General features: G+C 40.1%; 1 protein-coding gene and 1 long non-coding RNA gene across 2 annotated transcripts in view; one reads left to right on the top strand and one right to left on the bottom strand.

Annotated features, from left to right (window-relative positions):
* LOC138014246 (uncharacterized) overlaps positions 1–20,000 on the top strand; it is a 24,558-nt gene that overhangs the window by 4,330 nt on the left and 228 nt on the right. The window contains exons 2-11 of the mRNA XM_068861296.1: positions 2,243–6,603; positions 8,671–8,757; positions 11,801–11,897; positions 11,982–11,998; positions 13,746–13,948; positions 14,250–14,294; positions 15,575–15,696; positions 16,477–16,610; positions 17,524–17,757; positions 18,190–20,000. The exon at positions 18,190–20,000 is cut by the window's right edge and continues 228 nt beyond it. Coding sequence (XP_068717397.1) covers positions 2,243–6,603; positions 8,671–8,757; positions 11,801–11,897; positions 11,982–11,998; positions 13,746–13,948; positions 14,250–14,294; positions 15,575–15,696; positions 16,477–16,610; positions 17,524–17,757; positions 18,190–18,345 — 5,456 coding nt within the window. The 3' untranslated portion in view covers positions 18,346–20,000. The remainder of the gene's footprint in view (positions 1–2,242; positions 6,604–8,670; positions 8,758–11,800; positions 11,898–11,981; positions 11,999–13,745; positions 13,949–14,249; positions 14,295–15,574; positions 15,697–16,476; positions 16,611–17,523; positions 17,758–18,189) is intronic.
* LOC138038381 (uncharacterized) lies at positions 7,879–11,799 on the bottom strand. Its single transcript, XR_011130229.1, has 2 exons — positions 11,492–11,799; positions 7,879–8,607 (listed from the first exon to the last, which is right to left on the bottom strand). It is a non-coding gene; the product is annotated as an uncharacterized lncRNA (long non-coding RNA).

The following is a 20,000-nucleotide window of genomic DNA, read 5'->3' as shown; positions in this document are numbered from 1 at the left end:
AGGTCAAAATCGAGCCTTCAGAACGAAATTCAATATGGCGTCTAGGAGTGCCAGCGAGAGTTGGCCTGGCTTTGAAACGTCTCCAAGAACTTACTCATTGTAGATTTAAGACCTATAACTCGTAGGGGTGTTGATGTCGCTCTTCGAAACTCGATCCTTGCGTCTGTAAGGTCGAGACCTCCTCGAAAGAGCTTGGTCGCGGGCTAGCATTGGACCCGGCTTTTTCAGGCATCTTTCGCAACTGTACCACTTACAAATTTCACTGTGTTGATATTTCTGACCTCCGCAGTTTAAATGTGTGATATTTCACATCAAGGAAATAGGGGAAAATCCGCCAAGTTTTGACATTTGATACTCGACATAAGAAGCCCCAGCACAGTTACCAGGTAGTATTTTTAAAGCCAAGTTAAAAACTCACCTTTTCCGTCATGTATTGTTATCATAGTTGTCTTTATTATTTTGCGTTTACTTTTAATTGTAATTGTAATTAACTTTTAATCTTGTCATGCGCATTTGAACATTTATATCCTATTATTATTAAGTTTGGCCCTGCGCCGATGAGAATTACTTAAACTTCTATTTTTTGTTAGCATACTTTATTTCAAGGGCGACACCTCACAGGTCGCTTGGTGTAAGAGTCGACCACGCGGTCATAGGGCAATCTAAAAATAGGTCTCAATCAATTGTCAACCCTTACCTCATATTCTCAACCTCGTTCCCAGGACTTTTCTCTGCCGAGAGTAGGGCGGGTGGGAGAAGACCCTGGCATCGGCTGAAGGCTGGTCACGTGTTATCACTGAATATTTCGAAGGGTACTAATTTATCTGATTCGCTTGATCTTGTTGGCTGTTGGAATTCAGGGCAACATACATTAACATACATTATCATGACCATTTGGATGTTGTACGAATATTTCAATTTTTCTGTTATTCGAAAGGGCCTGCTAATACTGTCGATGGCGCAGTCTACTCCCAAGATGTCTGTAAGAAATTCAGTGTGCAGTGTTTGTAGTGGTACGTACAAAAGTCGCCATATGCTTCAAACTTTAGATCTTGAAACTTTGAAGTATGTTGCGTCCAGTCATGGGTTTTTAATTTTCCCACAAGTTTTGTAATTGGTCATATAAATGTTGCAAAAATGACCGTTTTCAGACTATCGAGGCACCTTAAAGCATATAATCGAAGCACATAATGAAGAGGCTTCAAACAAAACGGAGAAAATTTACCGAGGTGAAGAGCCCATCCAAGCCGACAATTATTCGAATCTAGAATTTCATATACAACTTATGACACCCAAGATTTTGGTCAACATTAGGACCTCCTTGTTCGAGAGAGATCGAGGTTGTCACCGTTATTTAAAGGTAACCGTTTTGAAATGGGTGCTTAGACTTAAATACTCTTCTATCCGGCAGCGCTATTTGCAGGCAGTCTGCAAATGTCGAACACCGGTCTTTTGGTAAGTCTTTGCAATGTCCTGCTTGTATTCTGAAAAGCTACTCTTAGGTCCAATTAGGCCTAAAACGTTATTTAATCTCAAAAGCCAACCTTTGTCGGTTAGTATTCAATGTATGATGGACTACTAACCCCGAAAATCTTCTGTTACGAGTTAAAAATGGACTCCAGTCTCTCTCGAACAACGTGGTTCCGGTGGATGGAATGTAATGTCGACCAAAGATTTTCAAGTGTCGAAGGAACACGTGACCAGCCTATGCCAGGGTCTTTTCCCGCCTGCCCTACTCTCTGCGGAGCCGAAAAGCCCTGGGAACGAGGTTGCCCATATTCTCTCGTTCCCACCCTGGTCAGAGTTTTTCTCTGTCCTTGTGTGGGCTCATTGCCATTAGTAGGGCTAACGCTCACATGGTTCATATGGGGTACAAAACTAGCACTTCACATTACACTCTAATCAGTTAAGTCTGTTGAAATATAAGTGCTACACGGCCAACGTTTGTAAAAACGTAACCTTTCCTTGTACTTGTACATGTTCATTGCCGTGACTTTAACATCTTCAGTTCCCACGGCCTGCTCCCGTCTGACCTTGTAGCTCAGTCGGTAGAGCGGCGGAGATCTAACCCGAAGGTCGTGGGTTCAATTCCCACCCTGGTCAGAGTTTTTCTCTGTCCTTGGGTGGACCCATTTCCATCAGTAGGGCTAACGCTCACATGGTTCATATGGGGTACAAAACTAGCACTTCACATTACGCTCTAATCAGTTAAGTCTGTTCATACATGTTCTCTGCTTTGCAGGATATGTCACCAAGGGAAGGAACTTGTACCTTTCTCGAACAGGAAACGACAACGGGTCATGTTATCAGAAGAATCCCTGTAAGACCATTGGACGGGCTGTTACTTTGGCAACACATGGTGATTTAATTTACTTAGACGGAACAAACACCGACAAAGATCCATACACCTGTGATTCAGGAACGTTAGTGCATCCGGAAATTTACATAAATAAGAGTCTGTCTCTGATTGGATTTGGTAATCCGTTGCCCCGGATACGACGCTCTGGTGGATCATGTTTGGCATTCAACGGCTCTGTTGATGCCCTACACGAGATCAGAGCAAACTTATCAGGTATTGTCTTCAGTGGAAGTTCTTTGACTTTCCTGGAGTCTTCTGCTTACGTCCAAAATTGTAAATTTGATGACAGCCACGAAGGTTTGAAGTTTACAATACATAAAATGATAGATTCTAGCCTTCATATCAAAGATGCGATCTTTTCTGGAAACAAGGCCGGCATCTCTGTTGACTTGCCTCACACCAATCAGGATGTAAGCTTTGATTTAACTTTGGAAAATGTTACCCTTATTCACAACCAGTTCCGTTCCAAAGGTCTTATATCCCTGAACATGAAAAATGGCAACCACAATATCCACTTTAAGGATGTGACATTTATTGACAACAATGCATCCGGATACCAATATAACGCTACTGAATGCATTGTTCAAAGTACACGGGCTGCTGTGACAATTTTCATCGAATCCAGCCATTTTCAAGGCCAACAAGCAAGGTTATTCAATATCAGTGGATCGAACATTTCACTGTTCATCAATAACTCCAGTTTTGTTGGATACAAAGTTGGGCCGGCATATGGCAATGGCGGAGTCGTATATCTAAGCGGACCTGACCATCCTGAACAAAGGACCATCTTCCATGTAAGCGTATCCAATTCAACCTTCGTCAACACGAGCGCGGCTCAGGGTGGTGCTATCGATGTTGAATCCATCAACGCTTGCAATATCAGCTTTCGAGACAGCATTTTCACCGGTAACAGAGCTAGGACAGGAGAAGGTGGAGCCTTGTTTATTGGCTCCTCAGGGCCGGTCTTTCATGATGATAAAAATCCAACCAACCGCACATTTGGCGAAGCTCTGAGTGTGACAGAACCAGATGGCTGCTATATCACAATAGAACGCTCTACGTTTTCAAATAACGTTGCATCCTCCAATGGCGGTGCGGTCTCCGTTTCTGCAAACAGCCCAGCAACTATCATCCTTCAAAACGTGACAATGGAATCAAACAAGGCAAAGAATTTCGGCGGAGCTATTTACGTCAATTGTGCTGAGGATGGTGAAGGCGAAACATTTGGCAGCACGGAATTATCGTATCTCTGCAACATCACGGTAGTACTATCAGTATTTTCGAAAAACTATGCGCTCTCCCATCACGGCTCTGGCGGTGCCATTTTCATATCTGGGGAAAAACCTACTGTTCTGATTTTTGCAAATGTGACCATGGAAGGGAATGGTGCCCAACACTCCGGCGGAGCTGTTCACGTCGACACTGTTCTCTCAGCACTGAAGGTTTACGAGTCTTTCTTCTATAATAATACCGCCCTTGGTTCTGACGTCACCTTTGGAGGAGCAATAAGCATAAAAAACGGGAAACCTTGCAATGGAACGTCCAACCTCACCATACAACACTCAACGTTTTCAAATAACAAAGCAACCCATAGCGGTGGCGCTGTTTACCTTCGTGCTAACGAGAAAAGTGTTCTAAGACTTTCAAACTTGACCATGGAATCAAATACGGTGGAGTTTTGTGGGGGAGCCATCGTCGTCCACTTAATTCACGCCATTACGGTACACAATTCTGAGTTCCTCGATAACACAGCTCTTACTACTTTGGGTGGTGCGCTCTCTGTAAACGACGTAGAAAGACTTGTGGTGCAACAATGTCATTTCAGTGGCAATTATGCAGGAGGAACTGGCTATGGAGGCGCATTATCTGTGAAATCAAAAAGCAAGTTTGTTCCAGCCATTGTCATAAATAACTCAACATTTTCCAATTGTTCTTCTAAACAAGTTGGAGGTGCGTTTTATCTGTGGGCTGAAGGCATGGCAACAGTGGAAGTTAAGAGATCTCGTTTTGTGGGAAACCAAGCGTTCAAATACTACGGAGGAGCCGCAACTATTTTCGTGAATCAAGAAAACCGTGGAGGGGCAAGTCCCTTGTTGTTTGAAGATACGACATTTGAGGAAAACACTGCGGTTCTTGGTGGCGCCGTGCATTTAAGCAACGGCAATGCAACATTCCAGAATTGCACTTTTCTCAACAATTTTGTACATGTTTTAGGTGGGCATATACACACGGACTTCCAATCAACAAACCTCTTCATTTGGGATTGTGTTTTCAACCAAACTTTATTCAAACCAGGAAATGAAAATTACTCTGCGGGGGCTTTTTTCATTAAAACACAGAGCAAAGGATCGCTGGATATACAAAATACCTCCCTGACCGCCAACTATCCTGGAAATCACGATGTTCTGATAAGAAAAACAAAAGGCAGAGAAGTCAATCTTGACAATCTGACAACGTTGACCTGTCCTGTGGGAAGTCAAATAAAGGTACTTTATTTTCAAATTAAATTCGAACCTCAAACAACTGTCACCATACTTGAGGTTCGATGTTTAGCATGCGAAGGGAATACCTACAGTCTGAATCGCGGCCGCGCCTTTGGCCTTCAAGAAGGACCAGAATTTTCCTGTCTTTCTTGCCCATATGGAGCAAAGTGCACTCAAAATATAGTCGCTGAACCTAACTTTTGGGGTTTTAAATACAACCCTTCAACGCTGAAATTCATCACATGCCCATATGGTTATTGCAGCTCTCCCCACGAAGCAGACTTTCCCGAATACGACAGTTGCCAGGGTAACCGTTCTGGTACCCTTTGCGGACACTGTAAAGAGTCTCACACGGAGACACTTTACTCTGCAAGCTGTGCACCATCAAGCGAGTGTAAGGATCACTGGATTTGGCCCGTGGGTTTGATTTATGTGTCAATTATGGCATTGCTCTTTACATTTAAACCTCCTATAGTGCCCTGGATAAAGCGCCAGATCCTGTGGTTTAAAAGACATGATCCAGCTAACCAGGATGAAGAATTTGACCGCGGTTATTTAAAGATCGTTTTCTACTTTTATCAGGCAGCAAACCTTCTACTCGTCTCCGACTCAACCCTGCACATTCTCAAAACTGAAATTTGGGAGCCTGTCATCGGATTGTTTAACTTTCAGCAAAATATCTCACCAGTGTCAACTACAGGAGTGATCTGTCCCTTTCCTGGACTCAATGCGGTAACTAAACGGTTACTTTTGGCTTCCCATGTCTTTGGGACGATGCTTATGATAGCTGTCTTCTACATGTTGCATTGGGGAAGTAAAAAAATTCAGTGCCGAGAAGCACCGCCTGTCGGTCCCTATATCGGCGGTATTTTACAAACCGTACTGCTGGGTTACGCAACTATGGCGTCCATGAGCTTTGACCTGCTGAACTGTGTCCCCATTCACTCAGAGAGACGATTGTTTTACGACGGAAACATTGCTTGTTATCAGCCTTGGCAATTCCTTTTTGTGGCATTTATCTTAGTCTTTTTTGTGCCATTTTTGTTTGTCTTGATGTGGGGCTCTTTCAAGCTGTACAGAGGAACCGTTTCCGTGGCAAATTTCCTCCTTGCTTGTTGTTTACCTCTTCCGATTTTGCTTTACTGGGCGTACATCGCCCTTATTTATAGAGCGCCACCATTAGTCAGGCTCGGAGAACAGCCAGCAGGCCAGATGTCAACTAAGATTTCAGTGGAGAGGGTTCTTTACGACCCTTTCAAGAGGCCAGAAGAGGGAAGCAAGTTCTCCTTGAGCTGGGAAGGCGTTATGATCGCCTGGCGGCTGATTCTTATTGTGTTAAATGCTTTTATCGATGATCCTCTGTCCCGTCTTCTCGTCATGACTTCGTTTTGTGTATTGTTTCTTCTGCTCCACTGCATTGCTCAGCCGTTTCGTGATGGTATTGCCAACACGGTGGAAACCATTTCTTTGCTGTGTGTTGTGCAGTTGGGTATAATTAACACGTTTTTCGCATCTTTCCATTCGCTTGGTGTCCCTCTGCGGGGCTCGAATCCCCTAATCTCTTGGGCGAGTGCCTTTAAAATAATAGAAATCATAATTCTCGGTTTTGTACCAGCGGTTGCCTGCCTTTTTGTGGTTGCTGCTGTTTTGTCGCAGGGTGGTCGCCTTCTTGTTGTGCTTTATCAAACAATTCGTCACTTGGCGAAACTTTGCTACAGCTGGCGTTTTAGAAAACAGGAAAACGAAGAGGCACCTCTCTTGGTCTAGCAAGCACCGATTTGAAAGCAACAGTATAGAGCCTACCACAACGAGAGTGCTGTCTTTGTCCTCTTAAAGTCAAAATGGATATTCTCTCAGCCGTCTTTCTATGCATTAACTTTGTTTCAGTACCAATAAGGAAAATCTGTTTCCAAATAAAAAAAATTCATTTCACTTGACCGTTTATAATTTTCATGAAGGGTATGTTTGATTAAACAGTGATATTGTGAAAAGAAATTAGATACCGGACACTCCAAATGGTTAAGTGAACAATGATTAGCTTTACAGCCTTTTTTTCTTTTCAAAAAGGGAATTTTCGCGATGATTTGTGATTACACTCGAATATTCCACAAATACATAATTTTTTTTTCAGTGTCATCGTTAATTCTGAAAACGAAGTAGCTATTCCTATATCCTATTGTGAGAGTTCAAGAAAGCCAAAAAACAAGCCCAAAACAAGCTGACGTCTGAAATCACATTAGAGAAAGAACTGTAAGCCGCCATGAGACTGCGTGATATGTGTGGTGTATAAATCCTAAACCACAAACCATCACGCAGGGCGCTAGGTTTCCTTTAAATGAAAAGTTTTGAGAGTGATTTTAGAAAGAATTTGGGTCCTACAGTTTTTTATGAAGTTTTAGTCAGCAGCCTTTTTATTGCTTTAAATCTAAGTCCTTTGAAATTATAATTTAGGCAGATTTGTAGTTTACAAGTAATAAGCTGATGGACAGACAGACAGTGCAAAAATAGTTATCTATCCATGACTTGTATTTCCACGCGAATGTTTACTGAAGTGTAGTGTTTGTTTAAATGTCTGATCCAACTGGTTAAGTTTAAATCGATTTGAAATCTTAAATCTACACATTTTTTTTGGTAAAACTTCGCTTTTAAAGCAACTCACGAGGTCATGCAGTCAAACTTCAATTTGATTGGTTAATTTCGCTACACCTCTGTACCGATTGGTTGGGATTTAGCAGCAGTAATGTACAGTATTGTTCACACAAGCAATAAAGATTGGTTTTTCCTCGGCACAGATGCACAGTGGTTTGTGCAAGTGTTTGTTTGTTTGCTTTTTTTTAACGAGGTACGATTTTTCCTTTCTTGGTTGCCGTAAATGTTCGCGAAATCGCCTTAACGTAAGTTTCACAGAAGCTTTTTGGCAATTCCTGGGACTAGTCATTTACATACTTCTTGGCAACTGTGGTAGATCGCCCAAGAAAATGATGGTGGCAGCTTACAAACAGGAAAAACCCAGTCAATAACTCTCACAGCAAAACATGACTACGTATATTTTTTATACAAGAAACTTTTCATTTAGCAACTTAGAAAGAACACTTCAGCTCATTTGAAACGTCTCACATCTTTTGGCATATTCATACATTTTCCTTCACTGTTGCAGCAGTAAACAATCCTACAGGCTGAACAATTGCAACAGCAAATGGTGAAATCACTGTTGCACTACAAACACAGGAAGCCCAAACTTATTCTTAGGGCGCGTTCGATTGACCCTATTCCGGAATAAGAATACGTGGAGTGGTGATTAAAACGGTATGTTTGGCGCGTTTCAAAGCAGCAAGGATAATAAAAATATGTTTAAAATAGCATTTTAGCAGATGTTTGACAATTTTAATGTGAATCTCCATGAAAACGAAGGATTTCTAACTTATATTCCATGTATTCCTATTCCGGAATACAGTCAATCGAACGCACCCTAAGAGTCACCAAGATGAAACAGGGTGATAAAAAAAAATTAAATGTAAGTAATGTATTGATTTATCCCCCAAAATAAGATTTTTAAGACTTGCTGCAGCAACATTAGTGTCAACACTTTTGTGAGGAACACAACTTGAAATGCAAGTTTAGCCTGCCTGTGCATTCCTCAAAGATTGACGGCACACATCATAGCTTCACAGAAGGGTTTAGTGCAATCCCACTGGCAGCATCAGCATTGATGTCCCCCTCTTTCTTCTTATGCAGGTGCTCATTGACTTCTCGTTAGTCTTCTTTCTGCAAGGTAAAAGAAATGTATATGGTACTTGTATTCCAAAACTCAGTTCATCTTTTTCCTAGGGTGGCAAGCATTTGCATCTTACATTTGACTTAAATAATATTGTGTGGGAAAAGGATATACACTTTATGTCCCCTATTGCTCAAAGGGTGAGTAAAACTATCCAGTGGTCAAGTGAAGCTATGATGCTCTCAGTTATGAATGCAATTTTAGCAATTACGTAGAGAAGCCTGAAAAGTTGCGACGCTCTAACCAACTGAGCTATGAAGCCACTGATGTTGGGAGTGGGTCAATTGTTGATAAGTCACAGTCAGTGGAGAGCATTGAAGGCGAACTCTGATTGGCTACTCAAATTCCGAATATCCTTTGCTATTCACCTCCGAGCAACTTGCATGGGATTTGCGCCCAAAACTGTTGTAATCGTCGTTGCAGGAATAAGAGCTAAAATCACCTTTTTGTGCTTTATTATCTCACTGTTTTAGTACGTACTAAACCAACTATTCACCTCAGTGTCAGGTGACTAGTGGTGGATATTTACCGAGTTGCAAAGTGGTCCTCTTAGATAGTATATGCGCTGTGATTGGCTGATTTAGGGGTCGTATTCTACAGTGCAGCCTGCTAAATTTGAAATTTTGATAAAACATTCTCTGGCAAGTTTTTCATATCATTTATGTTATGTAAACTTCTAAAACGGTTTCAATTGTGCAAGCAACTATTTAAAAAAGCCAAGAAGATTTATTCATTTTTCAGATTTTGATGCACAATCCTCGTGAAGGAGTTGACCCTTACGTTTGTGTTAATAAACATATTTGGATTCATGACATCCAAACCGGCCTAAACCGGCCAGACTTAGTATTTTACTCTGTCTAATGCCAGACGATTTTACTCGTCAGTGGGGAACCCCTGGGAGTCAATGGGTTAACAAGACTTCAATTAATGCAATTTGAAGGGAATATGCTTCCCAAGAAAGGAAATTCTTGAAAAAGAAGGGGTAGAATTTCAAATGTGGGAAATTAACACGTCTGCTACACAATAAATAATTTGTTGAGAACACAAAGAAAATGCAATTGAAGTACAATAAGTGATTTACTAACGTGAATGATTGATGTGAAGTACAGTGCGCAAATACAAGTGCACAAACAAAATCTATTGTTTGGCTAGGTGAAAAAAATCTCTGGAGTGTGTCACACAGATTTGGGGGATAAAGGTTGTGGAAATTAACCTGCAACTTAATTAACAGTGTGAAATTAACTTAAATTAATGCAAATTTTTCTAAATTTCAAGAAGTGTTAATTTCCTATAATAAGGTACATTTGAATTTTTTTAAAACGCATCCTCAATACAAAATTTCAAGGTGGCTGGCAGAGTCTTCTTCCTCTTCATACATATCTGGGAAAATTGAAGAAGAGTCTGCAGGCAGGGTACAGTTAGTTAACCAACCTAAGGAGTTGCAAGGAAGCCTGCAAGACCTACACTTGCCCTACCAACTAAGGGGGTACCGGTATTTACATGACACCGGGAAGAACTCAGACAGGCATGAGGGTGTATTGGCTGCCATACATTTCTTTTTATGTATTTACATGAGACCGGCCTGACAATGAATTCCGGTTTGACTTCGTGTTGGTTGCTGGACCGAGACGAGAAATTCTTGTACCCGTCTGAGTTCGTACTGGTCTCATGTAAATGACAACAAATCTCATACCCCCTTGAGCCACGTCCACACGTATCCTGATATTTTTGAATTTGCAACTTTTTCTTTTCGGATACACCTTCTGTCCACATGTATCCGGCAAATTCGCTGGTGAATCCGGAACTTTTTGAATACGCTCTCCGGAGTAGATATTTTTTAATCCGCTAGGAATCCGGAACAGTGTGGACAATAAATGCGGAATTTTTTTTATCCGAGATCGAGCCCAGTTCCTTACCGTGAAATCAATTCTCAAGGTGGCTGCCAAGGGCAAGATTGTTTCTTTATGGCGCATGCTCTGTTACCTCTGTTTCCTTGAGGGGTCTTGAGTACTAGAGTGAATCTGGATATATCTCGGATACGTGTGGATGGGTATAAATTCGATTTCTACATGTGGATGGGAATATTTTTGAAACTCGAAAGAAAAAGTTGCGGATTCAAATATTTCCAGATACCTGCCTGTATGGTGAATGTGGGCCTTTAAACTGCAGCATGAAAGATGAAATGAAAGCTAGGCCGGTGGTTCAATATTTGTTGATCAATTTAATGTTGCAGCACACAAAAATTTGGTTTTATCAACGGAGTTGATAATGTAAATTGCCCACCGTACAGAGATTCTAAAAGCTGACGTTTCGAGCGTTAGCCCTTCGTCTGAGCGAATCGAGGGATTATGGCTTACGTGTAGTTTTTATAGTAGATTAGGAGCTACGCTATTTGTGGTAACATGGCAACGTGAAAATAGGAATATATTAGTTAAATGAAAACCGTTCGTTAATACCGTGAGGATTAAGGGTGCAGATTTGAAAGATGAATTTTTGTTCCAGATTCTTGCGGCTTTCCGTTGTCCCTAGATGTTGGGAAAGGCCGCAGATAGCCATGTGTTTTTTGGAGTGGTTGGGGCATATGTACCATTTTAAAGAGAAAAATCCCAAATGCCACATTTCAAAATTGATGATCACGTTTAGGCGAACTCATGTTGTCATTGTCAAAAATGAATTGTAAACTTAGGTTTGAAAGTATCTATCATTGATTTTTTTTCAATTGCAATTTAGGGAAAAAAGTAACAGCTAGACTTCCCTGCGTGACATAGTGGACGGTTTCCGTCAGCTGTCGGTTCTTATTAAAACCACTGAAAAGAGAAACTTACTATTATCTAAATCCGTCGATCTTCAACGATCAACGATCTCTTCTTATACCTGTGAAGTAGTTTGTTCTTGCTGTGGTTCTGCTGGAAATACACTTGCGGGAGAATCTTGTGTATGGCCCTCAAGGAGAGCGGCATTAGCCAATCTCTTTTTTCGTAGAGTGAGGTAATTTCCCCCTGTCATAACAAGCAGATAAACTGTCCCAACCATGCAAGTCAAAGTGACAGATTTCTGCAGAAAATCTGCAATTTTTGTCCATCGACTCATGGTTCTACGTTTTTTGCCAAAGCTTCCTTCCAGTCTTTCACGCTTGCCGCGAGGAAATGTCATGAAGCATACATAACCAAGGAATCTACGTAACATTTCGCGGGAGATCGCAAAATGGCAAGTTTTGGCCGAGCGAATTGTGCGCTTCAATCTTGCCTTCGAAGATCGTTGTTGTGGCGCTTGTATTCCAGTAAGTTACCTTTAAATTGGAAAAACCTTTCTCGTAATTTCTTTGCAATAATTTTCTAACTTTAAATTTACGATCTGTTTTCAGATGGCAGCCCATCTCAGGTTAGTCGATATGAAATAAAGACATCCCAAAAGTAACTTAACAAAATGTACTTTATCGTTTTCTTGATTTTTGCCATCAACACGACACAGCATCCTTTTCACCATAAATTATTGGTAGTGTTACTAAACAATTAAATATGAAGAAATATGAAGAATAGAGGAGTTTAAAAAATTAAAAATTTTGAGTTTTTATCTAAATCAGGTAAAAGCTCGGTAGCATGCTTTGTTTTGAGCAGAGCAGTTTAAATTTCAAATTTTGTTACAAATTATGCGTGACATCTGGATTGCTTCTGAGAAACATGTCACGTACACGAAAATAATTATCGATTTGCCTTGTGTTTTCGAGTTCTGAAAAACCAATACATTAAGAGAAGTGTCTATGCGAGTGTTTTCAAGTTTAGCAGAGATAAAAAGTGCTTTGAGAGAGCCGGAGTAATTTATTGAATGGTAAACTATTTTATTTTTCTTTGCGTGATACGTGACGTGTTAACCAAGAATAGTCCTTTTTATAGTTATGTGCTTAGTTGCCTGGCCTTTTAATGAAAGTGAGGCTACAGTTGACCTTGTAATGATACCGACCTCCCTCCTTTTCTTATGTTAACGATGTTGTTTTCTCTGCTAATTAGTTGGACTTTACATAAGAAAAGCAGTGAGGTTTCTATCAAAACAAGGTCAACTCCAGCCTCACTTTCATTCATAGGTAACTAAGCACACAACTGTAAAATGGTCTATTCCCGACCCTGAGGGACACACACATGCCAAAGAACTTTTCAAAGAGGCACTTCATCAAACACAAATATCATTGTCACTTAGTGTCAAATTATGAATGAAGCACTGATTCTTTGACAGGCAAAATGGAAAATGAAAGACTGAATTTTCTAATTTGAATATCTCTTACCAACTGAGTTTTAGGTCCGAACTGTAAGTTACAAATTACATTTTTTTCCATTGACTTATGCGCCATAAGGCAACAAGAAAAAATTGATAGGACAAGATACTTATATCTCTGAGGTAATAGGTGCACAGGAAAGGAAACTAGCTGAACTAGTTGAAGTCAAGCAGAAGGTTCAACTGCCACAAATGATTGGCATGCATCAAAATCCAAAAAGCAAAGAAATCTTTTTGGCTTCTTTAAATGTAGTTTCTTGCAAGATTCAAACAGTGTCACAAGCTTTCTTTAAAAAAATGGCATGAAAAACTTGCCAGGAAATCAAAATCTCAAATTAGCCAATGATAGCATGCTTACCATATGGGAATGAATCCTTATTCACTGAGAACCTTATAATAAAACTGTTAAAGATATACTTTATAAAATAAAATTAGAATTTCCAAGGGGAAAAGGTGATATTTATATTGACAAGCAGAGATGGCATTGTGGTGAGACCAATCGCATCCCAACAATGTGGTCTGGGTTTGATTCCCAGACACAGCATCAAATGTGGGTTGAGTTTGTTGTTTATCTACTCTGTTCCAAGGTTTTCTCTGCGTACTTTTTCTATCTGCTCAAAAACCAACCTATGATTTGATATGAAGGGCCCTCTCTCTTTGTCACCCAGCCCAGACCTATCCCATGCGCTTCCAGTATGGTGTCAGATATGTGCTTAACGCAACGACAACTTCTACCACCTGCAAGCAGCTTTGATTTCTGTACAGTGTCTCCAGTTAGTGCCCCCGCACTAAAAACAATTGACACTTAAAATTATTTTGTTTTTAAAATTATTATAGTTTTTCAATTTTCTTGATTTAGCAGGAACCTATTGGCTTTATTGGCCTTGGTAACATGGGAGGTCCAATGGCTAAAAATATTCTGGATGCAGGGCACAACTTATTAGTCCATGATGCACTTCCTGAAGCTGTAGTGGATCTTAGAGAACTGGGTGCTGCCACAGCTGCCACGCCCAGTGAAATTGCATCAAAGACATCAACAATCATCACCATGTTACCATCAAGGTAAAGTTTTTGGGAGTGAGTGACTAAGTTAAGCCTTATGTTTGAATGGTGCTCTCAGAGTTATTTGGCTGTGGTCTCTTTTTGGCAGTAAAGGAGTATCAAGGTCGGTATGAGAAGTACCATACCAAGCTCTTTCTCTTGAGCTAGATGTTAAGACTTCTCTTAACCCCTGGAATTGAATGGTGTTTGGGACCACCAGGTCACTTGATAGTTCTAAAAAAACTGAGCAATGCAATTATTAATTTGTTCATTTAGTAGGTAAACCAGGTGTGTAGTTGATAGATTGTCATTTGTCTTGCAGCCCACATGTTAAAGAAGTTTATTGTGGCAGGAATGGAATTCTAAGGTACACTCTGAACATTAGTGTCACATAAACTGATTAAAATATTTTGTATTAAATTTTACTGTAATAAAAGTTTGTGTCAAATTTGCTTATTCAACCTCTCCTCCCCAGGGTCATATCCGGCATTTTGATAATTATTTTAGTTTGAGTGGACAAGAAGCCGCTCGAATGATAGGGTCATTTTATTACTAAAAAGAGCAGAATGTTGTTTTGTCTCGCAAATGTTACTGATGATTCATCTTTTTATTCCCCAGGATTGTCTATTGTCTCCTTTTTTAAGGAGAGGACAAATATCTGAATAAGGAAGCCTTCTTAGAGAGCTTTCTGATCTTGGTTACTAAGGGGCTAATGTTACACAATCTTGTTACAAAGGAGAGATTGTGCGACAAACCAAAAGGAGGTTTCTGTGACATGGTGTTTATTAGCCAGTATCAAAAATACCATAATACTGTTTGTTTGACCCTCCAAAATTTTGCACAAGCATTGTTTTTATTTTCTCTTGGGACTTACAGTTGTCCCAAGAGAAACTGGAAACAATGCTTATGCAACATTTTGGAGGGACAAACAAACAAACGGTATTATGGTATTTTCAATTTTTTTTGTATGATGTTTTCAACACATCATCAACATTTGATTCAGTCCCAGGCTACAGCTGCGGTTGTTACTATACATATGGACATGATACATCATTGAGAGATCAATTAGTGGACACACTTATACCCAACAATTTGAAAGAGGGAAGCAAATGGCTTGACAACTTCTTTCAACATTCGTGAAAACGAAAGAAAAGTTGAATGGTTGTTGAAGCAAAGTTTAAACGCTTTGTAAACTCATTCAACTTTGATTCAACATGTTTCAACACGGTTGAAAGTGGCCCAGGGAGCAAAGAGTTTCAACATCGCTGTTCAACAAAATCAAACAGATGTTGAAGCCGTTTGTCTGGGCCTTGAGGACCACCAATAGTTAAACTTAGGGCCGATTTACACAGTACAATTTTTGTCGCATGCGACAACGGCTTACAACAGGCTCACGACATGATTTACGATTGTTGTGTACGTCAGAAAAAATGTCGTAGCATTTTAAAACATGTTTTAAAACGCTGCGACAATCGTAAGTCATTTCGTAGGCCTGTCGCAAGCTTGTTGGATGCGCCAAAATCATACCGTGTAAATTGGCCCTTAGAGATACAGTGCCAAGAAACTTCTCTAGCTGGTAGCAAAAATGTATGAGTAAATTAGTTAGCCACAACATTTTCTGATAAATATTTATTTTTTAAAAACAAGTTCTGTGAAGCCAGGAGCATTGTTGATTGACACAAGTACAATTGAGCCTGCTGTTGCTAAGGAAGTGGGTGAACTTGTGGAGAGCCAAGGATCAACATTTTTAGATGCACCAGTATCCGGAGGTACTGGTATTGCCTTTGTGACTCAAGCTATACTTCTGCCCTGGTAGTGCTATGAGTGATGGTGAAATGTGAAAAAAAAAATCACCCAAAAAAAATAATGTGGCTAAATGGGTGTGAGAAAATTAGACACTGGTATTATTAGCATGAGTAACAGTGAGGATTGCTTACATGACTGGAACTTTACTGTGATATACCTGCATGATGTCATTCTCGAGAGAAAATATAAAGAGTAGCCTTAAAGAGGTTCTTTTTTAGGTGCTTGACAAGGTATCCCAAAACATGCTAGTCTACTTTTTCAAACAACTTTTCTGGTGGCCGATAAAGTCTTTTTTCAACAGTGTCAGTCCACCATACTGTACTTGTGGCATTTTACTTTGGTTTGTCTAACAATTTTTCTCTTTGGTGTTTTAAATTCCCATTTTTAGTAAGTAAAGCCGTTTTAGTGTGAGTTTTAATCGAGTATCGTAAAACCAAAACCAAAGTAATTACTTTGGCCAATCGAAAAGGATGCAGACAATCCAGTAAACCAATCAAAACTCGAAGTAATTACACAGAGCCGACACAAAGCACGGGAAAATGTGAAGTAATGCAAAACCAATGCAATTTGCTAATTACTTTCGACACAATTATTGAAAACCGCTCTATAGGCAGGTGGTATGTTAACTTGCCTTATAATGTTAGTGGCTAAAGGGTGAAAAGGGAATATCTGGCTTGACATTCATGTAACATTGCTGGCTTGATAATTTTCAATATAAATTTTGCAAACTAAATTCATGTCAGGTGTTACAGCAGCAAAAGGAGGAACATTGACATTTATGGTTGGTGGTAAAGAAGAAGGATATGAGAGAGCAGTCAAGATATTACAGAATATGGGCAAAAGTGTTATACACACTGGTCCATCCGGCACTGGGCAGGTAGGAATACAATACACCTTATTCCAAAATGGCTGCCATTTAAATATTCTTTTGTTTTTATTCAAATTAGCCCTTGATGCCTTGTTCTTAAGCTTAAAATTCAAAAGAATATTTTATCTTGAACGAGGCAACAAGGGCCATTTGGTAAAAGTTAAGAATCCGATCCCAACAACGCGTAGGCCAACGTGTTGGCCGCTGTTTAATCTTATAGCGTATAAGATGCCTCGGTGGTGCGTCGGTGACTCATTTGGGCCTTATTGAACTGTTGATATTTGAACCCAGTTCCCATTACGACAAGTGTTATTAGAACCCAGTTTTCACTCTGGCAAATGCATTTCCCGAGACTTCATCTTTATCATCTTCCGCATTCCTGACCGAACTAGAGAGACCCTTGTTCATCGTCTCATCACTACACATATCCAACCTGGAACTGTCATCTACTCGGATCAATTCACTCCGTACATACCACTCAACCAGCTAGGATATATCCATGTATCAGTAAATCATTCCAAGAACTTTGTTGACCCTGACAGTGGTGCACACACCAATACCATCGAAGGCGTGTGGGCTTTGGTCAAGAAGAAGTTGAAGTGGATGTGTGGTACCCTGTATGAATACATACCCAGCTACTTTGATGTCGACCAACACGTTGGTAGTGTGTCGGCCGATACGTTGGCTGACGTGTTGGCCGATGCGTTGGTGGGATCGGATTCTTAACTTTTACCGGCCAATATGTATCCGCATAAATCAGTGGCCATTTTGGAATGAGGTGTATTGGATGAAATTGTTTCATCATTGTATTTGTTGTAGCCTATTAACACAGAGCCACACTGTTTGCTGCTCAAACATGAATTTATCACCATATGGAACGACAGTCATTATTAAAATGGCAATTTTCTTTTGCTTTTCTCAGGCGGCAAAGATCTGTAACAATTTACTACTTGCTGTGAGCATGATAGGAGTATCAGAAGCCACAAATCTTGCAATACGACTGGGCTTAGATCCAGAAATGATCGCCAAGGTGATCAACTCGAGCAGCGGGCGATGCTGGTCCAGTGACACATATAACCCCTGCCCAGGAATAATTGAAGGAATTCCCTCGAGTAACAACTACCAAGGAGGCTTTGCATCACAGCTGATGGTGAAGGTGGGACTACTTGCAAGTTTTTTTTGTCCTTTAACTTGATCATGAATTTGCAATTTGCACCCCTGACAGTCGCAAATAGTTCCCTACTTTTCCCTGTGGTCTAAAGTAGCCACTTTGAGAGAGCAGGACTGGTTCTCAGGCAAAAACAAATTTGAGGGTGGGGTGGGGGGGGGGGGGGGGGTGAAACCCCATGTTGCCTGTCTCAATCTCTTGGCTGTCATGACACCTCAACACTGGCTGGCCCTTACCAAGCTCTGAGCAGCCCAGGTTGGATATCTGATATCCTCTGCAGGTAGTCAATATCTCCCACTCAACCACTCCTTCGTTGAACTCTTTTAGGATTTCCCCCGTCAACCTTGCTAAGCACCTCAGGATACAGTCAACGGGGAAAACAGGGTAGATAATGTTAAAAATGTTAATAATCTGTTCTAGGACTTGGGACTTGCCCAGAATGCTGCAACAGCAACCAAGACACCAACACCAATGGGCTCCTTGGCTCATCAAATTTACAGAATCATGTGCAATGATGGATATGACAAGCTAGACTTCTCATCAGTTTTCCAGTTCCTCAAAAAAGAAAATAAGTAACACAAAAAAAACCAAGACATCATGTTTTAGATTGCAAAAATGTTTTGAATTTTTCTTCACCTTTTGCATTGTGCCATGGCTGTGGTCACCAAACGTTTTTTCAACAGAAAATGTGATTGATGGTCACATCTCCATGCAGTTTGTTCTCATCTTGTCGATCTGATTGGCTAACTTGTTGAATCGCCATGGTAAGGCATGTGTCACTGTGTTCACCTCATAATCATTGTCCAAAGAGTTCTAACAGAAATCTAAAAGAACGTCAGTTCATGGAGAAACTGCTCTGCTTACTGCAAAAAGGACAGGGTTTTCTATTATTAATCAAAAATTGAAGAAGCAGGAGAATGCTATAAAGTAAAAGGACAATCATCTGAAAGAGTAAAGCATTCTTTCAGCTGTAATGGTCACGCAGAGAAAAATTTAGCCAGATAATTTCAAGTAGTGGATGGAAAATTCTGATTCCCGATGCCAAATGGACACCCTGAAAGTAGTTGCATTTTGATGTAGCAAAATATTCCTGTCTGATACTTACTGGTATCTTGCAGTACACTGTATTTGCTCATGTCAAAGATTAATTTTTAATCATTAGTCATTGAAAAGAAAGTTGTTTTGTCAAATCAAGAAGAAACCCATGCAAAAAAAATATTTCAAAACAAATGCAAAGCTGGTCCTGAAATAGCTTATTATTATCAATATGCGTGGCCAAATGAAACTGCCCTCTGTAAAACGTGCCTTTTTGCGGGCCAAACAGGAAATATGCGGGCTGAAAATACATTTGCCGCCCTGATACTGATTGGCTGCAGAGATGTCAAGCAACTTTGCTCGGCCAATGAGATTGTCCTATTTAAGTGCGAGGATTACTTCTACATTTGGTCTACAACCAGCACTTCAAATATATACATTCCTTTCATTCTCACAACCTTTGTTTATATACACTGAGCGACATTTCCATACCATAGTTTCATGCTACATCTCTGTTAAACAATTTTTTCTTATTACATATAAATGAATTGGTACAATTTGGCCTTGTGTATTGATAATAATGATAGTCAAATGACTTTTGTCACATAGTTTGTGTCCCTCATAGCATCATTTGCACCCTGATGCCACTTGGGCCACAAATAAACTATGTGATTGTCCTAATAAAATTAATAGACACTTGCCTTTTACAGCTTGATCATGGATCAAGGATGGCTAGTTTTGCTAACTATGAACTTGATCTTCAAATAAAGAGAAATTGGAAGTGGTTTTATCAACTGGGTTGATATGATAAATTTACCACCGTAAAGAAATTTGAAAGCTGAGATTTTGAGAATTAGCCCTTTGTCATTACCGTAGTACTGATGAGGGGCTGACACTTGAAACATCAGCTTTCAAATTTCTGTACGTTGGTAAATTTACCATATCAACCTAGTCAATAAACCCATTTTGTGTTTTAATTCTCCACCGTTTCTTTAGAAGTTAAACCCCTTTATCCTAATAGTAAATGGGAATGTTTATATGTTTTTCACTTGGAGTGGAGTGATTTATCTCTAAACAATGATGCACACAATAACCTTGAATGTATCACACTTTAAACCCTGTAGGATTCCATTTCCCAAAAACAATTTTCCCAGAATTATCAAGTTGAAAGCGAGGCAATTTTCGTGATTGGACAT

This window comes from Montipora capricornis, chromosome 1, assembly GCF_036669925.1.
Source record: "Montipora capricornis isolate CH-2021 chromosome 1, ASM3666992v2, whole genome shotgun sequence".
NCBI classification, from domain to species: domain Eukaryota; kingdom Metazoa; phylum Cnidaria; class Anthozoa; order Scleractinia; family Acroporidae; genus Montipora; species Montipora capricornis.
The sequence above is the reverse complement of the archived record's forward strand: the minus strand, read 5'-3'. Positions and strand labels throughout refer to the sequence as shown.